This window comes from Lissotriton helveticus, chromosome 3_1, assembly GCF_964261635.1.
Source record: "Lissotriton helveticus chromosome 3_1, aLisHel1.1, whole genome shotgun sequence".
Taxonomy (NCBI): domain Eukaryota; kingdom Metazoa; phylum Chordata; class Amphibia; order Caudata; family Salamandridae; genus Lissotriton; species Lissotriton helveticus.
This window is the reverse complement of record NC_136061.1, coordinates 1,689,948,224-1,689,970,140: the sequence shown is the minus strand read 5'-3', so window position 1 is coordinate 1,689,970,140 and position 21,917 is coordinate 1,689,948,224. Positions and strand designations below refer to the sequence as shown.

Below are 21,917 nucleotides of genomic sequence, written 5' to 3'. Positions count from 1 at the left end.
TTTCCACCTAGAAAAACTAGGTGGGGGAGAGACAATCCACTCAGAATCTGCTGGAGCAGAATCTGATGCAAAAATGTCACTCTGCTTGAAACATAATCAAGACCTGAGAGTTACTAGCCTTCCGAGTAACACGAATATGCTCTGCATATAAATTCAAGGGGCATGATTCACAAAGGAATTTTCAGCCGAAAACATACCTTTATATCAAAACCTACCTCCACTTAGACCTGCCAGAAATTAACAAAATGTTTCCCAACAGACGTCTCCACAATATTTCCTCAACCTTTCGTAGAAACGTGAAGTAGTAAATCACAATCAAGGTGTGGCAAGTGGGTGTTAAAAGTGTGGTTGTGTTGTAAGTTTGTGAATGCCCACAAACACGTAGGTTGTGTATGTTCACTGATCCCATTCCACCCTTTTGAACCCTTCAACTTCACTCCACAACTCTCTTTTCAGAAAAAGAAGAAGAAAAGATCACCTCCATATTTGGAAGGTCTTTGTCGATTGAATAACATATTTTCCCTGTGGAAATGTAATATTTATAAAACGTGAGTTTGTGTACTGTGAGTTCTAGCCCCTGGTGTTTAAATCTACACTCGATAGATACCCACATATTAGGAATAGGAGCCTATACCATGTGACATTCTAAGTAATATGCTTTGAAAGTGCGCTGCCACAAATGTTATGGGATACTGTTGGGAATGTATGTGATGTGAAAAAAATCATAAATTTAAGCTTGCCAATCTCCACATGTCCTTTCACATTTTTGTGAACTGGGCTAATTATTACTGTTTCCGCGCTAATAATTATCGTTTCCCCCATTTTTGTTTCTTCTCAGATTGGGAAAAACCCTTTTTTGTCTTGTGCTACTTCACAAACAAAGTTTATACATGCACCAGATGTATCTGTATTTACCCTATGCAAATGTTTGTGTTTAGTCCTGCCCTGTGTGCATGAGTGCTTATGTGCTTTTGTGTGTATGGTGTAAGTTTCTCAGTGTATGTTTGTGGAAGTGCCCTGGACATGCACACTGCACATTAGGTGAGTGTGTTCCCAGGCTCTGTGGTCTTCCCCTGAGCCCATCGCCCTGCTAGGCTTCTGGTTTGACATACCTCTTGAGCAATGGTACCTGCAATGTAGGCACAGGTCAGACATGTCTCGTGAAATGCCTAACAATGGAACACCAATTGCAATATTTGCTTGTTGTCATTCTGGAATGCAAACCACACTTAGAGTACTATTTAGAAGGTATTGACTACTGACCATTTTCTCTGGTGGTTCAACCAAAGAAACATGCTCCCTGTATCATGTACCTGGATTAGAGAAAACTGTTAACGTGAGAGACCCTTGCCCCTTCCCTGAGAATGTCATGGAACCTAGCAAAGGCTCAGCACAAACTATTCATGTTGTTCTTGGTATAACACAGTTAAAAGAGGGATAAAGTAGAGAGTTCATTTAATTATAACGGTGCATGCTTTTGACCAATTCCCATGAAGTTCGTCTTCAGTGGGTATACCAAATGTTGTGCAGCTCCGTAAGGGGGCAAAGGCGTACAGTAAAAAAAGTGTTCATGTGCTAATGACTTTGGTGTTGTGTAATGAATCTTAATGAAATTTGGTATACCGTTAGTAACAGTGCCGGAATATCAGGGGTCAAACAAATCAAACATGGGGTGAACGATAACGGATGGAGGGTGTTATTGATTGCTTATTCCAATGGTGCAGTTTCATGGAAATGCATGATACTTGACAGGACCGAAATATGTTTAGCTTACTCTTAATATTTTGAGTTTCATGCACATCCATTAAGGGGAACAGTTAACAGGGAGGTGACAAAACATTTTCTTGTGCTAATATCTTTACTGCATTTTCATTAATGGGTATGACATTGTGCAGGCTCTTAGCAAGTAAAGTCCAGTGCATTTATTTAAAATGTGAGTGCCATCCAATAAGGGAGACAAAGTTAAATGGAGCTAATAGCTTTGGTGTCACTTCATAGAACATGTGTAACACCTTATCCTCACAAATTACAACAAATTGCTACATATAAAGAGATTTACCTATCTTTACTGTGATCCGTCTACTCTAAAAGATTATTATTGGAATCTGTAGATATCCTGGATATTTGTAAGATCCTCGACCAGGCAATTAGTGGGATCCTAGCATATCTTAGATATTTTTGTAGGATCCTCACTAACAGTTCCCACTAGTGGCATGCTTCATCATTGGATCCTCACTTACTGCACCTAGTGTGAGTGGTTGGGCTCAATGCAGTCTGTTAGCAGATCACTTAACTAAGAATGAGGGATTTATGTGAGAATTAAAATTGACTTCTGGATCCTCTCCTTATTTACTCGAGGTCCTTTGGCAAGGTCAGAAACAGTGAGATGTATCTGTTTGTGATTAACTTCTGTGTGCCACTAATGGTCAATATATATATATATTTAATCCCTACAAACTGTTGTATGGTATTACCAAAATCTAACAACATTTTTACGCATACCAGTACAAAACATGCATGCAAAATACAGACCAGTGTGAGAATTTTCCTATGTATTTTATGTAGTGTGGACTGTTTAAGCTCCAGAAGGCAAATGGGGGTGAACTACCCCTGTAGTCACACATTCATCAAGGAAAATCGTACTGCCGTCTGACCTACTTGGTTCCCTCTCACGCCTTGCATGTGCAAGTACTTCGTACTTATATTTGTAACAATTGATGAGCTTGATTGAGAGGGATCACAATAAAGAAGGTTAACCCGTAATTATCCCGAGTTGCCACTTGATATTTTTCCGCCACTTTTTTATTAAAAACTCCATTGATTTTAGCCTTAACCTTAAGTACTTTTAACTCCAAACTAATTTGCTGTTCTTCCTGCTTTTGTGCTATGGCAACCATATGTTGTCGCTCAATTGAACTAAGTTGTTCTGTCAATGCCTGAATTTCATCCCCTACTTGATTCTGATGAAAAAACCCAAAGCTCGTTATTTTGCCCCTAAGCCCTGCCTTATATGCGTCCCAGACAGTCTCTCTGGATGCACTGTATCTATTCATATCGAAGAACTGTTTGGTCCACCCCCTGATATGATCTATAAATCCTTCAATCACAAATAATTTTTTATCGAACGTCCATTTCATTGGATCCTTTAAGTACTCCGGAGCCACTATGCTCATTATCAGTGGGTTATGGTCCGATAGAACGTTAGGAAGTCTTTTAATCTGCGCTCCCTCCAAAAGAGACGGTGGAACCAAGAAATAGTCCAATCTAACATATTTCCTATGCGGGCATGAAAAATACGTAAACCCTGGGTTCCCCCTTTTTGTACATGTCCACATGTCAACCAACCCATGGCTTTTTGTAAGAGCTTTTAGTGCTTTAAAAACCTGTGGTTTCCTCCCTGAATACCCACCCCTACCCCACTCCCCGTATCTATATGGATATTCAAATCCCCACATATAATTATAGGTGTCGGCCAAGATGCTAATTCCATCTCCAGCTTTACCCATAGTTCAGCATCGTCAAAATTAGAGCCGTATACTGTACATATAGTACAGTTATTAGGCATAAAAGCAATGGCCCATTGTCCCCATTTATCTGCCTTTACTCGATTAATAGGTAAAAGTCGTGAGGAGACATGTATCGCCACGCCACGGGTGTTAGTAGATTGAGAGGAGCAGACAACTTGGGAATACCCTGGTATAATATTGAGTCCTCTTTTCTGCCAAGGGATATGGGTCTCCTGCTGGCATATAATATCAGCCCTAAGTGCTCGAAGCATTTCCCCAGCCCTATTCCTTTTCCCCCTATCATTTAGTCCCCCTACATTAATAGTATATATTGTCAGACTACCCATTTTTACGGCTTCCCTGCTTCCTACCTTGTACCTTCAGCTTTCCTCTTACCCTCCTTCCAGTGTAGCTTCTACCACTAGTTCATCTTATCTCCTGTCCATCAAGTTTGCTTTCCTGGATTTTCTGTTTCCCTCCCTCTCCCCTTTCCCACCTCTCCTCCCTTGCCCCCCTCTCCCTCAGTGACCCCCTGAAAACCCCCCACCCCGCTACGTGTGGCTTCAGACCTCTCTAGGTCTGTCCTGATGAGTGATGGCGACTTCCCTTCCCTAGTGATAGCAAACTGTGCGTACCGTGCATCTCTATATTTCTATATACTTAGTTAACAACCCTGAACCCAGACCTTCACCCCACCCCCTACCCACATAGATAAATAGATACATATGTTTATTCACATTTTCTAATCATTATTTTCTGCATTCTTTCGTTCTGACCATTCAGTCCATTAGTCCAACCGCGATAAAAAAAATTAAATGAAAAAGGAGAAAGTGGCAACTCGGGATAATTACGAATACAGGGAGATGTTAGGGACACATCTGGCATTACGAATGAAACAGAGGGCAGTGGCTAATAATATCTCACAGTTAAGAGGGAAGGATGGAATAATAGCTACAGATATAATAGGTATATTAAGAATACTTGTTGATTTTTATCAGGAACTCTTCTGCTCCAGGGACCCCATAGTGGATGGACTGGGGGCAGAACTGGGGAATGAAGCTCCTCAGCTCCTCGAGCTTGAGGAAGATATTACATTAAATGAGGTTCTGGAGGCCTTAGGGTTGATGGCGTCAGGAAAGGCATCAGGGCCGGACGGGATACCGATGGAGATCTATAAAGCCTTACAGACAGAATTAACTCCAATATTGCTGGATCTGTTTTTACCTGTACAATATAAAGGGGTACCGCCACGGTCATGACAGGAAACGAATATTGTAATATTCTTGAAGAAGGGTAAAGACCCGGAAGATCCAGCTGCCTACAGGCCATTATCTTTAATTAATACAGATGAGAAATTATATTAAAAAATATTGGCCCTGAGACTGTTTAGGGTAATCGAGACCTTAGTGAGTCCATGGCAGCATGGCTTTATCACGGACAGAAGCACTTCAGATCATGTTCGTAGGGTTATCTCTTTGTTTGATATTTCTGCAGCCACAGGGGCACAGGTGTCTCTTATATTGCTAGATGCTCAGAAAGCATTTGATCAAGATGAGTGGGGGTATCTGTGGCGTAATCTAAGAACTAAGGGATTTGGTAAAAGAATATTACCTGCCATGCAGGCCATTATGTGGGGGCACATGCTAAAATTCAACTAATTGTTTGAAGAGAATATGGTACATATATTTTCTCTCAGGCTAAGATGATCTATGTTAGTGTTTCCCCCAAAAAGGAGTAGACTATAACATTCTAGCTTTCTTGTTCATTGTTTTCACCAAGAATAATGGATGAACCCCTTTTCTGAGTCTCTATGACACAAAAATGCGGTTTAAATAACACATGTGTAGGTCTCACTGACAGGAGCCTTTTGAAACCTCCAGGAGTCCACAAGATTTTGGAGAAATCCCCTCACCCACATCTTGCTGTAGCATGCTCCATCATAGTCCATCTACCCACACCAAGGTAGGTAAACTCCACCTTGGTGAATTCAATCAGCCATGGAAGTTGGTATATAGATTCATACTGGATTAGTGCAGGGATCTAGATGAATCATAAAAAGTTCTTGAGGTATTACCAAGAAATATCCTTTACTTATTGGGTACCTTAGATATGATTAAAAATCATATAGTTCCGATAATTGATTAATTTTAATGATTACTTTTCAGTATCCACGGGGTCCGGAGCAGGAGAAGCTAGGTGCCGAGCGGGTGCTAGGCGTTGCGGGCGGTGTGCCATAGTCGCCTCCACCCCCCTCCCGAGACCCATGGGGCGTGGATCTTTTAGAACACAAACTACACAGGTTCCTCTGAGTGGAGGTAATTCCCACAACTTGTGGTTTGTGTTGTTTTCTTGCACTTTTTTACACATAGAGCAATTTTTTACTTTCAGGTCCTCTGGTTAGGGTGGGCCTTAGCGTGCCCATACCGCCGAGGTACACGCCACACGGTCCTGATGAATGCCCATGTAAATCTTACACTTATAAGGGCAGAAACATGTTGACCCCACTTTAAGTGGAAACTCCCATCATAATCTGTGGTAGTTCTCCCACACATACCTTTTAACTGTGTCTAAACTGACCAGTGAATAAAATATTTTTGGCTGGTACAGTTTTAGACACTTTTAACATCACTTTTCACATCACTGTCACAAAATCCTGCTCCGCAGTAATCTGGCGTTGTAGCACACCAGGGAGGCATTTGGCTTCTCCTGGTGGGCCCGATGATGAAGCATGTCACCAACCAGGTTGATGAGTGAGGGCATCCAATAAATCCCTTGAAGGTTTCCACTGTGTCCATGAGAGGGTATTTCTTTACAGTCTTTGCCTCTGTGCTTTCACACAGACCCCTTTGCGCATGACACTCTTCCTTTGTTTGACATACTCAACCCGGGGGACTGAGAGTGCTTCCTACCCTCTCTCTCTAATTGTTTCATGATACTTTTCAGTTATGCCAAAATTATTAAGATGCAAATATAGACCAAAGGGCCACCTGCTTTCATCAGGGCTTCTGATACCCCTTGCTGGCTGCACACTTGGGCCATGAACTTACATGAGGACTAATGCTTTCACTCTTGTTTCTTCCTTTTACTAAAAGACACCTACAGAATGTTTTTGGTTGGACAGAATACATTTGTTATATATATATTACATCATTAAAACAAATCTGGTACACTCACCCCAACACTCTGCATATCTCAAGGCAATATAATGGGGTAATGGTGAACTGAGAGCTTTATTTCCTTGCGAAGAAACACACTACACTTGTGAACATGCAGGTGTATTCTTATATACATGTGTATATGACTTATCCTATCTTTAGGGCGGGTCAGACTTGCTGGTCCTGTCAAGGAGGCACTCCCCTATAATCACACAGTTCAAATTTAAAAGCGTTAGTAAGGTTAGAGTTAATATAATCCTTTGGCTTGGCACCAATACATAAATCTTTTCTGATATCAAGTGGGCATCAGTTGGTAAAGCAATGAATTAGTAAGAGAAGACAAACAAACATGAATGGTGTAAGCGATTTATAGTCTGAAAGGCTTCTCAATTTGATAGTTATCTCTCAACATACTTGGTGCTGCCGACATCTGCTCCATTGCTGTGAGCCTGCAATTGTGTCTGGGTTCCGATCAACTGCAAACTATTATTTTATAATGGCTCTTTACATTTTCTAGGAACATTTTTGTTTTAAAGCGTTAAAGAAAACATGTCTCAGTTTCCCTTTATCTGATTTCAATGATGGTGGTGTATGTATATGTGTTAAAGGTTCCCACTCTCTCTATTTTGTATTGGGAATGCTACCATGTTGTGCTTTTAATTTAATGAACACATGGGTACTGTCTGATTCAACACACATTCCCCCCTGATCTTTGCCTGGTGCTTTTGCTTTAGCTACTAGATGCTGAGTAACATTTATCTAAAACTTATGTTGAGACCTTACCAGGGTGTGCTTATTGAGTTGTCACGGGTTTCCCTCCCACTATTTAATACTACATTTTCTGACAATTCATTTTCCAGGTTTGGGGATTTACTTATAGGCATTTACTTTTCATGCAAAGAAAATGCAGGTAAAATGGACAGGTAACAATGATGTTCAGGAAGCATGTTTTATAACAATATTACTAAATATTTAGTGTTACAGCAATGAAAATACTTTAGAGTAAGAATAATAAAAATACATTATATTGCCTTAATAATAACAGCGTCTGAATTTCAAAATGATGCCTTCTCAAATTGTCCTAAATTTATTTTGCAGGTAGTTGTGAGATCAGGACCAGGGACCTTCCTCAGTCTCGCAATTCATGATGAATACATCTTTTGGTCAGATTGGGTCAGACGTGCAATTCTACGGTCCAATAAATACACAGGAGGAGATACTAAAATTTTGCGATCTGATATACCACATCAACCCATGGGCATTATAGCTGTTGCCAATGATACTAACAGTTGTAAGTTAAGAATGATGTAAACTTGTGATCATTGATAAAGAAGAAATGTGTGTTATTGGAAATCCTTATATTTTTACTTGAGTTATTTGGAAAATTATGTGAGTATATATGCTGGTTTAAAAACTGACTACAGAAGACACAATTAGCTATGTAGCATTGCCTTTCTTATCATTAACACTACTTTCATTACCTCTACTACCCTTACTTCAACATTATTTACTCAGCTTACAAAAGCTCCTATGATTGTGACCCCATCTCTTCAATATAAACTTAAGCGTATCAATAAGGACTAACCAAAATACAATTACTTGACGATAATATAGTTTTAGTTTTCAATGTCAAAATAATATTGTTTTCATAAGTGTAAATCAATTCAATCATTCAATGCAGTTTAAATTATGTATTTGAAAAATCATACACTTATTTTAACATTATTTAAATCTTAATCCTACACACTGCCAATTGTGGTACACAAAGTGTCGATTAAAGTATCCATTATTGCATAATGTAATCATCTATATATTTGTATATATTGCTGACATACATCTACTTCCTTATCCTAATATTGGTGTGTAGATTGTACACTGCATACAGAGCATATTTTGGGGGATTTTAGATCATTTGATTTGTCTTTTTTCCTAAATTAAAATAGTTTATCATTGTAACCTTTTTCGTATTTAACACAATTACAGAAAATGAGAAATAGTTTTGGTGTATTCTGTATTCTGCACACGTCTTATAGTTAAAACAGCCAGTTGTAAGTTATGTGCTACCCTCTCTGTTTGTAAATACACAAAATGCTAATGCTTTTAAGTGCTTCCTTACTTGTACTCTATTTCCCTGGCTACTTCCCTGTTGGTTCACACTGTCCATTCTAAGTACATCTCTACATGGTTGTGATGTATCCATAAGAAGCACACATCACATACATAGAGCCTACATTTCCACATATGTTGGTCATTCATGAATCAAGCATACTTGACTAATGCATTAAGAACATTATACACCTCTGAAATTGTTTGGCAGCCATACCTTATTCTTTCATGTGGTTTTGATTTTATATGCAAAAAACACAATATTGTAGGCTTGTGAAATGATTTTGGATCTCAATGATCTTGCAAACTTCAAATGCCCTTTCTTCCTTTTGTTGTTCTTTTTAAAACATCCAAATTATGCATTTAATGACACTTACCTATAAAAATATTTTATTTAGGTGAACTATCTCCATGCACTCTGCTAAATGGCGGCTGCCAAGACTTATGCCTTCTGACACCTGATGGTCGCGTGAACTGCTCCTGTAGAGGGGATCGCATATTGCTTGATGACAACAGATGTGTGAGTAAGTAAAACAAGAAGGAATATAAATGAATAAAGTTCTGTTCCTCATAGAATAGGAAATGATGTGGAATAGAGATAAGATAATAGACATTTTATCATACATCAATTGAGATTCAATTATGAATGTAAACTATTAAAATTACTCGGTGTCAATTTAAAACAGTATATTATTAATTTGATAATTTAAGTTAAAAGAACTCACAGAAAGCTAAGCAAACATAACATACGAAAATAACGTAAATCAGATGTAATAAAATAAAATGAATCTCAGGTCTCATATATGTTCACAATTAACACACACAATTAAAATCAAGAATTACAAGTTACAATATGATGTTAAATACTTAGAAATATGCTATTGACTCATTCTCCTAATCTAGCATAGATTGGAATGAGTGGGCATTTCCCTGATTTGCACGTGTTTTTAAAAGAAGCTAGCTCACAAAGTAATTTTCAAGGATTTGGTACAATATAAAACAGTGATATAATTTTCAAATACATTTGGATAGGACACATGGTTTATAGTAATAGCAGAGTAGAATTGTTCTCCTTGATGTAAAACAACTTCATCAGATATTTGAGTTCCATTTATAAATGAGGTTTTTGGTCACATATTTCTATTTTGTGATGTTTTTCTTGTTTATTTTTTATTGCCTTTAATTCTGTATAATGAGTCATGGCTTTCATGCAATGCTTCAGCTAAAACAGTTTTAAAAAGGCACAGGTCAAACAAATACTCATTCCTTTTTCTAGCTAAAAATTCTTCATGCAATATGTTCACGGAATTTGAATGTGGCAATGGGGAGTGTATTGACTACACCTTGACATGTGATGGAATTGTCCATTGCAAGGATAAATCAGATGAAAAACAACTGTACTGTGGTAAGTACTGATATGTGCTAATATTCCTTGCAACATCAATACATGATTTTTTTTCATCCAGCATTTTACATTTCTTAAATCCAGAACTAATTTTCCTGTAGTTAGTCCTAATCATTCTTTGAAAGAGAATAACATTTTATCACCATACATTCAAAGTTGACCGAATACCCAAAATATTAATAATTATGTGCCAAATGTGAATGTACCAGTTTCTTCTGTATCACTCTGTACAAGAAACAAGTCAAACTGTTATCACTTATGCTCACAACAAATTTCCTTTTTCACTTTTTATTGAGCATCACCAAGGCTCATGCTTAATTTTGATTTCGAAAAAGGTGTCTGGATAAGATGCAAACATGAATCTGTCAAACTAAATTCCTTAACAAATAATTAGAATACATTTGTCTTCTATCCTACCCTTATATGTTTGAAACTGCAAGTGGTTTCATCAATTTGGTAGATATTGTTTGACATAATTACAAATTTGTAATTCAATTACACCTGGCTTTTGTTTTCTTACAATAAGGGTGCATTTAAGTTTCATCTTATGCTAAAGAAGTGACACATTTTTGTTCATTTTCTAAAAGTTTCTCTCTGCTAATCATGCGTATAATATACATTGCAGTTGAAATGTTCTTTTGTGCTGTCTTTATAATGCTGATGTAGAGGATTTATAGTTACAAGTAACGTATTAGCAAACTAAGTTGCCCATTTGAAAACAGGTCTTTTATTATATAATCCTTTGATCAGTTATGCAAGAAAACAGTTATGTGAGAAAACAGTCCAATCTATTCTCTAATTTAGCTGCAATATTTATAACATATGTAAGAAATTGGATTACAGGTTGAGGTCAGTGAAAGCCTACCCTGGCAGCAACCATAATCCTTGACAGAGTAGAGTCACAAGCAACCCCAAATTAGCCTGTGCTCAACCCTCGAATAGCTTGGCACAGAACATTGAGGCTAGTCTCTCAGAGGCAAAGTGTGGAGTATTTGTGCAGCACATCAAACAGTAACAGCCTTGAAAAGAATTCCACACAAGCTTAAAAACATAGAGTCAATAGTAATTAATAAAACAAGACCAAAATTGCAACTATCCAATAAGTAGAACCAGAGATATGCAAGATTTAGGTGAAAAAAGTTCTATAAAGCACAAAACTCCAATTGTGGCTATCTGGGCCTGCTGAACAAGAGTACCTTAAATCCTTGCTGTGGAGCATTAAGGATGTGTCATGCAGCTGAGGCATGTGAGGTCCTTGTTGGGGATGCATCAATTGCAAGACTGTGATGAGAGGTCCTGCATTGTCATCGAAGAGGCTGCCGATTTTGGCTGCTAGCCTAGCAATGCAGAACCTTGCATCGTGGATGATTCGTGCACTGGTTGATTCTGAAGAGACTGTGGGGTTTGTGATGCAAAGTCCTACATCGTCGTCTGCCTGCTGTCAAAAAGAGGTTTCCGATGAGAGGGCCTGCTACAGAAATACGTTGCACTGTGGCAATTCCGATGAAGCTGTGGGCTGAGGGTATGCTGTGGAGACCTTATGCTGAAAGAATCCTCACAGTAGAGGCAATATATTGGTTCTGCTCAGGGCTGTGCTGCGCTATGCAGGAAAGGATATACGTCAGTTGTTCTGGGTCCACAGATGGGCTGGCAGGGCAACTTTAGGCCCACTTCCAAGGGTTCAGGACTGGCGTGGAACCCCTGGGCAGGGTAGTACTCACAGTTGCAGAGTCCAGGTGCTGATTACAAGAGACTAGCCATTGGAGTCACTCTCGGGCCCCTGTGTACAGGTTGCAGGTCCAGTCCTTTACACCCAGTGTGAGGGCAGCAGGGCAGCACAGCAGGCAGCTGTTCTGCAGGGTTGTAGTCCAGCAAACTGGCAGTCCTTTCAGCAGCAGAGCAGTCCTTCTTTCTGGTAGATTCTTCACCATTTCCAGATGTGTATTGAAAGGTTGGTGTTGGAGGGACAATACTTATACTTGGTACCTTCTTTGAAGTTAGAGCAACTTCTAAATGTTTACTTTTGAAGTGCTAGTTAGTTTGCTATTCGCCCTTACACTCAATTTCACAGATAATTGCTTTGTGCCTCCACTAGCTGATTAAATAAATGAGATCACAATCTCTGCTCATTGAAACCTTTATACACTCTTGGAACTACATATGTACACACATTTCCTACATTGCTTTAGTCTCATATCTCATCTTCATATTTTGCCATGTTTTGTTTATCATAGAAACAATACAAAACCAGTATTTTGAAAGCTGTGAAACATCCCATAAATCTGTAGATTTATGGGATGAATTACAACATGTGAAAAGTAAACTGGAGTCTATAAGCCCAAAATGAAAGAGTAAATATGCAGTAGATCACTGAAGGATATAAGCACATTATGCAGCTACTAAACTGGATAGGCCTTGTAGGAAAATATTTAATTAAGGGAAATCCATATTGGGACTGACTTTTGGTAGCCATAATGGAAATGTCTAAACTAACATAACAGAAAATGTGAGCATTACTTCAATTAAAAACTGATAAAACCCAGTTGCCACTATGGTTTATGTTGAGAGCCAAGCTAAGCTGATAGCTGAATTCATGGTAAAGTGTTGTCATTTGTCAGTATTGATTTATTAGCTTTTCTGAAAACAGCTTTCAAGCCAATAACACAAGGACTTTTTGAGTTGTGCTATAGTCATCAGCTTATAGTGATGTGTTGGGTTCCTAATAAATGTCCAATTGTATTTCCCATTACAGGAGTACAAATGTAGCTGAGGTGTCAATCTTAGGGGTATTCAGCTGAAGGTTGCCCTTTAGTAGAATTATTAATACTCATTGTTCAATAATTGATTTAATATAGTTCCTCAGTAAGTTACCACCCTTAATGTGGAAAATTGCATGAAGGCCCCAAGAAGATGGTAAAAAATCTTTTGAAGCTAACCTTAAGGCATTTATCTTAACTATGATAATGCAGAACACTAAAAGATTTAACCAGTGTTAAATTAGGTTTATGAACTAATTCATTCTGAAATTTAGTATGTAGATAGATACTTCCAGTGAGGCACCACCTCTGAAAAAGAGATTACATTATATTAGTGTTTTAAACTTTTAGAGAAATTTTAAAGTAGAAGAGGAAATGTTGCAGGTGAAAGAAAAGATTGATAAACATATGCAATGTTTTAACATTTTCATCAGGAATGACAATATAAGTAGATTGTTTTTCTTTTGAAGACATGAGGAGGCAAATTGAGATAAAGAAACATTAAGAATTGAAGGCCATAAAGGCAAGGTGCCAGTGCTGTTTACAGATTGCCCTTTGCTAAAGACTTTTTTGGCTATTCAGGGACTGCCACAGTTTGATCTAATCTGTGTTAAAGTGCATGTGGTGCTTCTCCCCTAAACATAGTAACATTGGTGTATACCTACTTGGTATATTTAGATAACCTGTAAGTCCTTTGTAAATTGGTATACAGGAAATGTACTCAAAATGCTACTAGTGGGATTGCAGCACTGCTTGTTTCCACCCACACATGTAGCCTTTCAAACCTTTCTCAGGTCTTCCTTTAAAGGACCAGCATGTGCAGTTCATTGCCACTTCGTCGTAGCATTTAAATCCGCTTGCCAGGGCTTAAACTCCTCTTTTATGATACATAGGTCACCCCTAAGATAGGCCCTAGACATTCCCAGGGTGAGCGTGCTATGTAAGTAAAAGGTAGGACATGTACTTTAAAGTTTCACATGTCCTGGTAGAGAAAAAGAGCTAAATTTGCTTTTCACTACTGTGAGGACTACTCCTCTCATAGGCTAGCATTAATAATTTCCTAAACATTTTAATCTGTAATTACTTATTAGAAAGGAGTAGCTGGATCACATTTCATATCCTTGGAATGGTAATGATAAATCATCTCATTAATGTTAAAGTTGGATTCAACATTACTATTTCAGAAATGCCACTTTTAGAAAGTGTTTACTCTCAAAAGGGGTTGGCCCTGATAAAGATAGCTAGATAAGGCCTCTATACAGGAAAGAATGAAGCAACTACAAATGTTCAAGCTCGTAAGGTATATGGACTTTCAATCTAGTTCCTTAGAGCGGATCCTATTTCCACACAAGTGTTTCCCAAATGGTGAAAAGTGCCGCGCATTTCAAATCCCAATATTATTCTTGGGATTTTGCTTGGGGCTATGACTGGATGTGATATGCCATGACCTTAATCTGTATGTATTTCTCTTATTGAATGAAAGTGAAATGCTCATCCAGTTTCCCCGTGCTTTTGAAAGGAATTACAAAAGGGGAACTCCTTGTCTTCGTCAATTAACGTGGGTTTTTCCTCAATTCAGATCCACATGAATGGCAGTTATAGTCAAAGTTTCTTTAGCAGTGCTTCCTTTGGCATCATTTTTGTGTCTCCTCCAACTGAGTCAATGTGTTCCCTTTGGTCAAAAATGTACAGAGGATTCATAACCTAACAAAAAATGTGTTTATTGTTGCTGCGAAAATAATAACTGAAATTCATTTTGGAATCACATTATTTTAACGTTTAATTCATTTGTTGTGTGTTTGTAATGTTAGTTGTACTGTTGCAATTTGTTTGCATGTGTAATTGTCAAAACAAAACGTGTTATCTTGTCTCTGCTTCAAAAGACAAAATGAAATGGTCTTTTCAAAACAATGATTGATAAATAAGTAAATAAACCATGAACAACAATGCAATCAGTGTTTGGTCGCAGTCTGTTTAAGTAAAAAACAACATGTGAATATGTCAGCTAGGTGCTTTGTTCTTTTCTACTTTTAGAAAGTGGGCATTTCTCTGCTCTTTATGCAAGTCCCTGTCACACCAAACATAAAGTAATTTCACAGTACAATATTATCCATTCAAGGTACACAATATTTCTTCCAGAGTTTTTTAATGTGTGGTAATTCGGAATGATTCCCGCCAACACGTGTTTCGTCGTATAGGATTACCCACAACTTCCTCAGGGCTTGCAAATATAAGTACTTCTCGGTTAGCCTTCTGACTGGTTGTATTTCCGTCTCAGCCTAAGGTTTGGCTGAGTTGAGAAAGAAAAAATATCCAAGCGTCGATATTGCACATAACATTGTCTCAAAATTGAGTGCACCAATGCGTACACCAATTGGAAATAGTATTTCTATTTGCACATAGTGAGTGCAATCCCAACGGACAATATTAGTGTCCGTCCGACAGTACTTAATCTTAGCACTGCCAGTAGTCCTCTTGCCGTAACAGCGTTCCCTGTATCTGTCAGGGTAGGTCAGATACAGGGAACGCTGTTACGGCAAGAGAACTACTGGCGGTGCTAAGATTACGCATCGGTGCACTCAATTTTGAGGCAATTTTATGTGCAATATCGACGCTTAGATATTTTCTTTTTCTTAACCCAGAGAAACCTTAGGCTGGGACGGAAATACAACCAGTCAGAAGGCTAACCGAGAAGTACTTATATTCGCAAGCCCTGATGAAGTCGTGGGTAATCCTATACGACGAAACACTTGTTGGCGGGAATCATTCCGTATTACCACACATTAAAGACTTCTGGAAGATATATTGTGTACCTTGAATGGATAAAATTGTACTTTGAAATTACTTTATGTTTGGTGTGACAGGGACTTGCATAACTTGTTAGGGATCTATGATCCTATTTTGGGTAATTTGGATGATTGACCCTTCCCTAGGCACCCAATACCAATATAACGTAAATCAGATAACCTTACCGAAATCAAGAAGCACCATTAACTGTCCAGGAAATAATCATCCCATTTCATACCATTTCTCTGCTCTTACTGCCCTATGTGCCTTGCATCCTGTCTCCAATACCGTCTGGGCTGGGTGACAGCTACAGTTTGTGCATACCCTCTAGACAGCCACGAGACACAGGAAGGGTGGGTGTTAGAGAGAACTCATTTGCATTCCTCTACCTTCTGATAGGCTTCCTGGGCAGGAAGGGGGAGTGATATCTGACTCCTCTGAATAGGCAGTGTCCTGTGTCCCTCACAAAGGACAGATTACCCCCCACAGATAGCCTGCCAGACAGGGCTGGGATGAAAGGGGACCTGTGCACTTTAAGCAGCTGCTTTGAAGTCACCCCCACTTCAAAGACACATTTTGTTACAAGTACTGAAGCTCTGACCCTACTAAGACAATACATTACTGGACCTGTGAAGAAGTTGTCCGGGAGTAATGACTGCTGTGCTACAGGTACTGCCACTCTGCTGGGATGCCCATGGGTAGCCATGCGCTATATAAGTGCTTATTCTATTCTATTCTATTCTATTCTGCTTGACTGACTGTTCTAAGGAAATGCTCCAATGCAGTGATGAGGAGCCCTGCTGCCTCTTGAACTCGGCCTTGCTGAGGACAAGGACTGGACCCATCTCACTTGAACCCAGAGTGTCTCAAAGGGCTTGCTGGCTTGCCTCATGTTTTCTGAAGTCTTAGGGTCATAAAAAAGTTCTTGCAACCCAGCTGGTGCTGCTGGACACTGCCATATGTGTGTCCTACCCTTGCCTGAGGTTCCCCCTTCAGTCCTGGGCCTCAGAAATCGGTTCTGCAGCTGTTTTGCTACAAAATTGACGCACCATTACCACTGCTTCAATCAGAACCAATGCAGGGCCCCTCGATGTCGATGCAGATCTGATCCAAAGCCATATCTGTGTGGCTCGATGACAATGCAGAAACTTGCTGAGAGGTTCAAGCAGCACCCCGAGGTCCCATCTGTAAGGCTAGACTTTGTTACATCGACCTGACTGCATGAATTGGAACAGAGGCATCATACTCCCAATTGCATTGCTTTGTTCATCCATGGAACTTTGACAGCAGGCCTGTTTGAGTCCTTTAGCCAGCCAATCCTCCAGCATGGTTGATCAGAACTTTGGATTTATTCTGGTCCAGTTGGACCTCAAGTAACCTTTGAGCGTTTTTAACTTTTAACCACTATTGTTGGTTTCTTCTTTAGAAGTTTATAACTCCGCTTCTAATTATTGGATTTTTGTTGTTTTGGTCTTGGTTTTCTCATAAATATATTCTCCATTTTTCTAAACCGGTGTGGAACCTTTTTGTGGTCTTTTCATTGTGTTACCGTGTATGTTGCACAAATACTTTACACATTGCCTCTTTAGATAAGCCTGACTGGCCTGTAACAAGCTACCATAGGGTGTATCTAGCTTACCCTGACTAGGATTGGGGTTTCTGCTTGGATAGGGTGCATATCTCTGCCAACTAGAAACACAGGGGCTCATTTCTAAGAGCCCTGCATCACTTTTGCACCACGCAAAGTGGTACATGCATGACACAGTTTTCTGAATCATATTTATTGAGCCACACAAAGGCCCTCTGGGTGGCTTTGATTGATTTAATAAATTTGAGTAAGGCAACACAGTGCAAATTGCTGCACCACCTTACTATGTGCCCGGGAGTCATTCCATGGGCATTGCAGGTGCTTTTCCCACGCAGCACCCATAGATTTTGATGCTGCCCCAGATTTCCCAAATCAATTAAACCTGAGGAAGCACCAAATGCTTATGTCTTCCGAGGTGAGATGTAACGTGGAGAAATATCTTTATTTGTCCTTGTTTCTTTTTAATTTCTATGTGTGCTACATTCTGCGGCATGCATGAAAAGAGGAAAACACATCTTAGGTTTGTATTTGTGCAGGAATGAGCCCATTCCTGCACAAAAACAATACTGCCTGCAGTGGAACGGCACCATGCACAGGGAGAAAGGACTTGAATGCACCGTGTTGCATAAATACAATGATTCAATCCCTTTCATTTTGGCATAGGGAAGCAGAGCAAGACACCTTGCTTAACTGCCCTAAGCCAATATTTCATAAATGAGGGTCCCCATTTCTTTTTTCAGTTCAAAATAAGTTTATTAAAGAAAATACAAGATAATAGTTCAAAATAGGAACATAATAATACGGGGAAAAACAAAAGAAGGAAAAGGGAAGCAGATGATGATTAATTGAGAAGAAGGAAGGAAACAATGCAATACAATATTAACAATATAGAACAGAATGGATTAATCATGGGTATCAATAGGAAAAAAGTAAATATTATAATATATGAATAATGGAAACAAATGCAACTAGAGTTGTGCAGTAAAACAGTTTAGCTGAACATGAGGGAATGGAAAGGGAATCAAGGAGGTTTAGAAACCTCCTGCTGATCAGGTCGTGGACGGAAGGAACGGGTTTTACAATTATCCAAATATAACGTAATAGGAAGCCATAACTCAGCACGTTTAGCTGCCAACTGTGCAGGAAAAACAAAAGCAGTATCAAGTCTGTGGTTGTGGCAGACATTATACCACCAAGCTTTGAAAGTGATGCTGGACGTAGACTTCCAGTTAACAGTAATTTGTTGAAAAGCAACTGCTAATAATAAGTCAACAATACGAACATTTAGGTCTATCTGATCCCAACAAGGGGCGAGGCTTCCCAGAAAGATTCGTGCAGGTGAAAATGGAAAGCTAGTGGAGAAGATAACGTTAATTTGAGCCCAAACTTGCAACCAGAAGGCATGTACCTTTTTGCAAAGAAACAGCATGTGAAACAAAGTAGCATTAGGGGAAGAGCATGACCAACATGTGTCTGGTGTAGTAGGGAAGCGTTTGTGAAGGGTGGAAGGAGTATGCAATAAACAATTATAAATAAAGAATATAGTTTGCGTCAAAGAAGCAGATCTGGAGGTTTTACGAACCTTCGTCCAGATCTTATCCCATAATGAGGTCGGCCAAGATAAGGAAAGATCATTTTCCCAGTGTTCCTCCACTGTACTTTTAAGTCTGGGATGAGTGTGTGTGTGGAGGCGTTTGTATAGGACAGAAGCTTTTGGGAGAGTAAGTAAAGTAGAATGGAGTTGAGTAGTAGGGTCAGGGGAAGATGGAGAGGGGTGTGATTTGGGGAGTTTATTGTAGATCTCCATAACCGATTCTTTGAGGAGGAGATATTGGGGAGCAGTAGAGAGGGATACGCCAAAAGTGGAGCGGAGGGCATGAAAAGGTAAGAAAGTGGATTGTGCAAACAATTGTGAAATCCAAAGCAAACCCTTGACTCTCCAGGATTTCCAGAAAATAGGTTTGCCTCGGATTAAGAGGTATTTATTATGCCAGATGGTGGAGGAAAGGAAATCAGTAGCGCAAACAGGAGGAGGAGGGTGAGAGGATAAGAGAAGTTTGAGAGTAAATTTATGTGTAGGAGTAAAAAGTGAGGAGGGTTTACGTGAAAAGGATATACACTCAGCAAAAGAGAAAGGTGATAGAAAAAGGCGCTCCACCTTAGTCCACAATGGGCAAGAGGAATCAGGATCTTGTAACCAAAAGGAGGATTGACGCAGCAAAAAGGCTCTGTGATATGCTAGGAAATTCGGAAAATTAACACCACCTTCAGAAGCCGGACGGGTAAGTCTAGCAAGGGACATTCTGGGTTTACTCTTATGCCACAAAAAGGAAGATAAAACGGAGTTTATTTTTTTGATGTACTTAGCCGGAATGGCGATGGGGATATTGGAGAGGGTGTAGAGAACAACAGGGGATAGCATCATTTTAATAGTATCTAAGCGACCCCACCAGGACAGATAAAGAGGGTGCCACTGAGCCGTGAGGTCAGATAGTTTCTGAATACACTTGGTTAGGCATAAGGAAACAGTGTCAGGGATGGAGGGGGTAATGTGCAATCCCAAATATTTGATATGGGACGAACTCCAGGTGAAATTAGAGGCACTAAAGTCATTCTTAAAAGTGAACTCAATGGCAAAATCTCACACTTATCATGGTTTAGTTTATAACCAGATATGGAGGATTAATGCTGTACTTCTGCTAAAAAAGCAGGAATAGAAACAGTGGGGTTGGAGATAAAAAGTAAAATGTCATCTGCATACGCAGCAAGCTTGATGGAAAGATCCTTGGTCTGAAATCCGTGAATATTAGGATTTTGGCGAAGTTTGGACAAAAAGGGTTCTAGGGCCAAGTTAAATAAAAAAGGTGAAAGAGGACATCCTTGACGGACACCTCTGCCAAGATTGAAATAAGGAGATGTTTGGCCATTGGCAAAAACTGCAGCTCGTGGACGGGAGTACAATAAGGAAACTAAGGAGACAAATTTAGGGCCAACCCCAAACCAATTAAGGGTATGGAAGAGGTAAGGCCATTCGACCCTATCAAACGCCTTCTCAGCGTCTAAGGCAATTGCTGCGAGGGGGTGTTGGAGACGTGAGGATTTTGTTAAAATGTTAAATAAGAGTCTTGTATTATCAGTAATGTAACGCCCCTTAACAAAGCCTGATTGTTCATCTCCTAATAGGTCAGGAAGCATGTGATCTAATCTAATCGCCAGTGATTTAGCAAAAATTTTGTAGTCTATATTGACTAGGGAAATAGGTCTGTAATTTTTACAATACTGGGCGTCTTTCCCAGGCTTAGGAATTAAACAAATATGTGCATCTGAGAAGGTACCAGAGGAAGAGCCAAATTCAGCAAAGGAGTGGAGGAGGGAGTGGAGTTTTGGAATGAGTAACTTTGAAAAATGAAGGTAAAACTCAACAGTAAAACCATCTGGGCCGTGAGCCTTATTGAGTTTTAAGCGTTGGAGAGCAGCAAGCAATTCTGTTTGTGAAACATCGGATTCTAAGGAAGAGAGGTCAAGAGGGAAAGAGGGGGGGGATTGAATGGTAGAGAAAAAGTGAGCAAGAGTTTGAGGAGAGGAGGAGGTGTCTGAGGTGTATAGGGTCTCATAGAAATGGGAAAAAGTGTTAAGAATGTCAGCATCCTTGTGTTGTAGATGTGCATCATCATCATAAATCGACTCAATGTTCACTTTGTTATGTTTGACCTTCAAGTAATTAGCAAGAATTTTTCCGGCCTTATTCCTACCACCATAGAATTTAGCACTGGATTTAAGCAAATATAAAGAAGCATCTTCAGTAGACTTTTCATTAAATTTGATTTTGGCAGCGACCAGAGATGTCAAACTATCTGAGGAATGTGAGGTAAAGTAGGCGTGTTCCAATCGTTTAATGTCATGAAGGAGGTTCTTGGTAAAAAGGCGAGCAGCTTTACGTTTGTTAGCAACATAACTGATGATAAAATCACGTGCAGCCGATTTAAAGGTGTCCCAAAGGGTATGTCGTGAAATAGGTGGGATATCATTGAAAAGAAAAAATTCATCAAAAAAGTTAGAAAAAGAAGCAGAAAATTTGGGGTCTAGAAGGAGGGCATTGTTAAAACGCCACCTTTTAGGACCATCAATTTTGGGTAAAACCTCAAGACTAACCACCACAGGGGCATGATCGGAAAGCAAAATCGGACCAATTTCTGCCGCCTGAAGCGTTTGAGAGAGTGCATGGGAAACAAAAATATAATCAAGACGTGATTGGGAGCGGTGATGGGGTGAATAAAAAGAAAACTCTCGTAGGGTCGGGTTACATAAGCGCCATGAGTCAACAAGCTTATGTTGCGAAATGGCTTGAGTAAATAGTTTGTGTGGTTTTGTGGGAATATAGGAGGCATCAGACTTTCTGTCCAGAAAGGGATCAAGAGGGTGATTACAGTCTCCTGCAAGAATAAAGTTATCATCCATGAATTGGGTAATGCGGGGAGAAAATTCGGCCCAAAAAAGGGGTTCACCATTTGTGGGACCATAGACATTAAGAAGGGAGATTGGAACACCTCTAAGTGATAATTTGACATGATTCCATCTGCCGTTAGTATCTGAGGTTTGCGAAATGAGTGTGAG

At 39.5% G+C, this 21,917-nt stretch overlaps 1 protein-coding gene across 1 annotated transcript in view; it reads left to right on the top strand.

Moving 5' to 3' along the window:
• Positions 1 to 21,917, top strand: part of LRP1B (LDL receptor related protein 1B) — a 3,812,342-nt gene that overhangs the window by 2,888,332 nt on the left and 902,093 nt on the right. Inside the window, exons 44-46 of the mRNA XM_078683424.1 lie at positions 7,760 to 7,952; positions 9,166 to 9,291; positions 10,044 to 10,172. Coding sequence (XP_078539550.1) covers positions 7,760 to 7,952; positions 9,166 to 9,291; positions 10,044 to 10,172 — 448 coding nt within the window. The remainder of the gene's footprint in view (positions 1 to 7,759; positions 7,953 to 9,165; positions 9,292 to 10,043; positions 10,173 to 21,917) is intronic.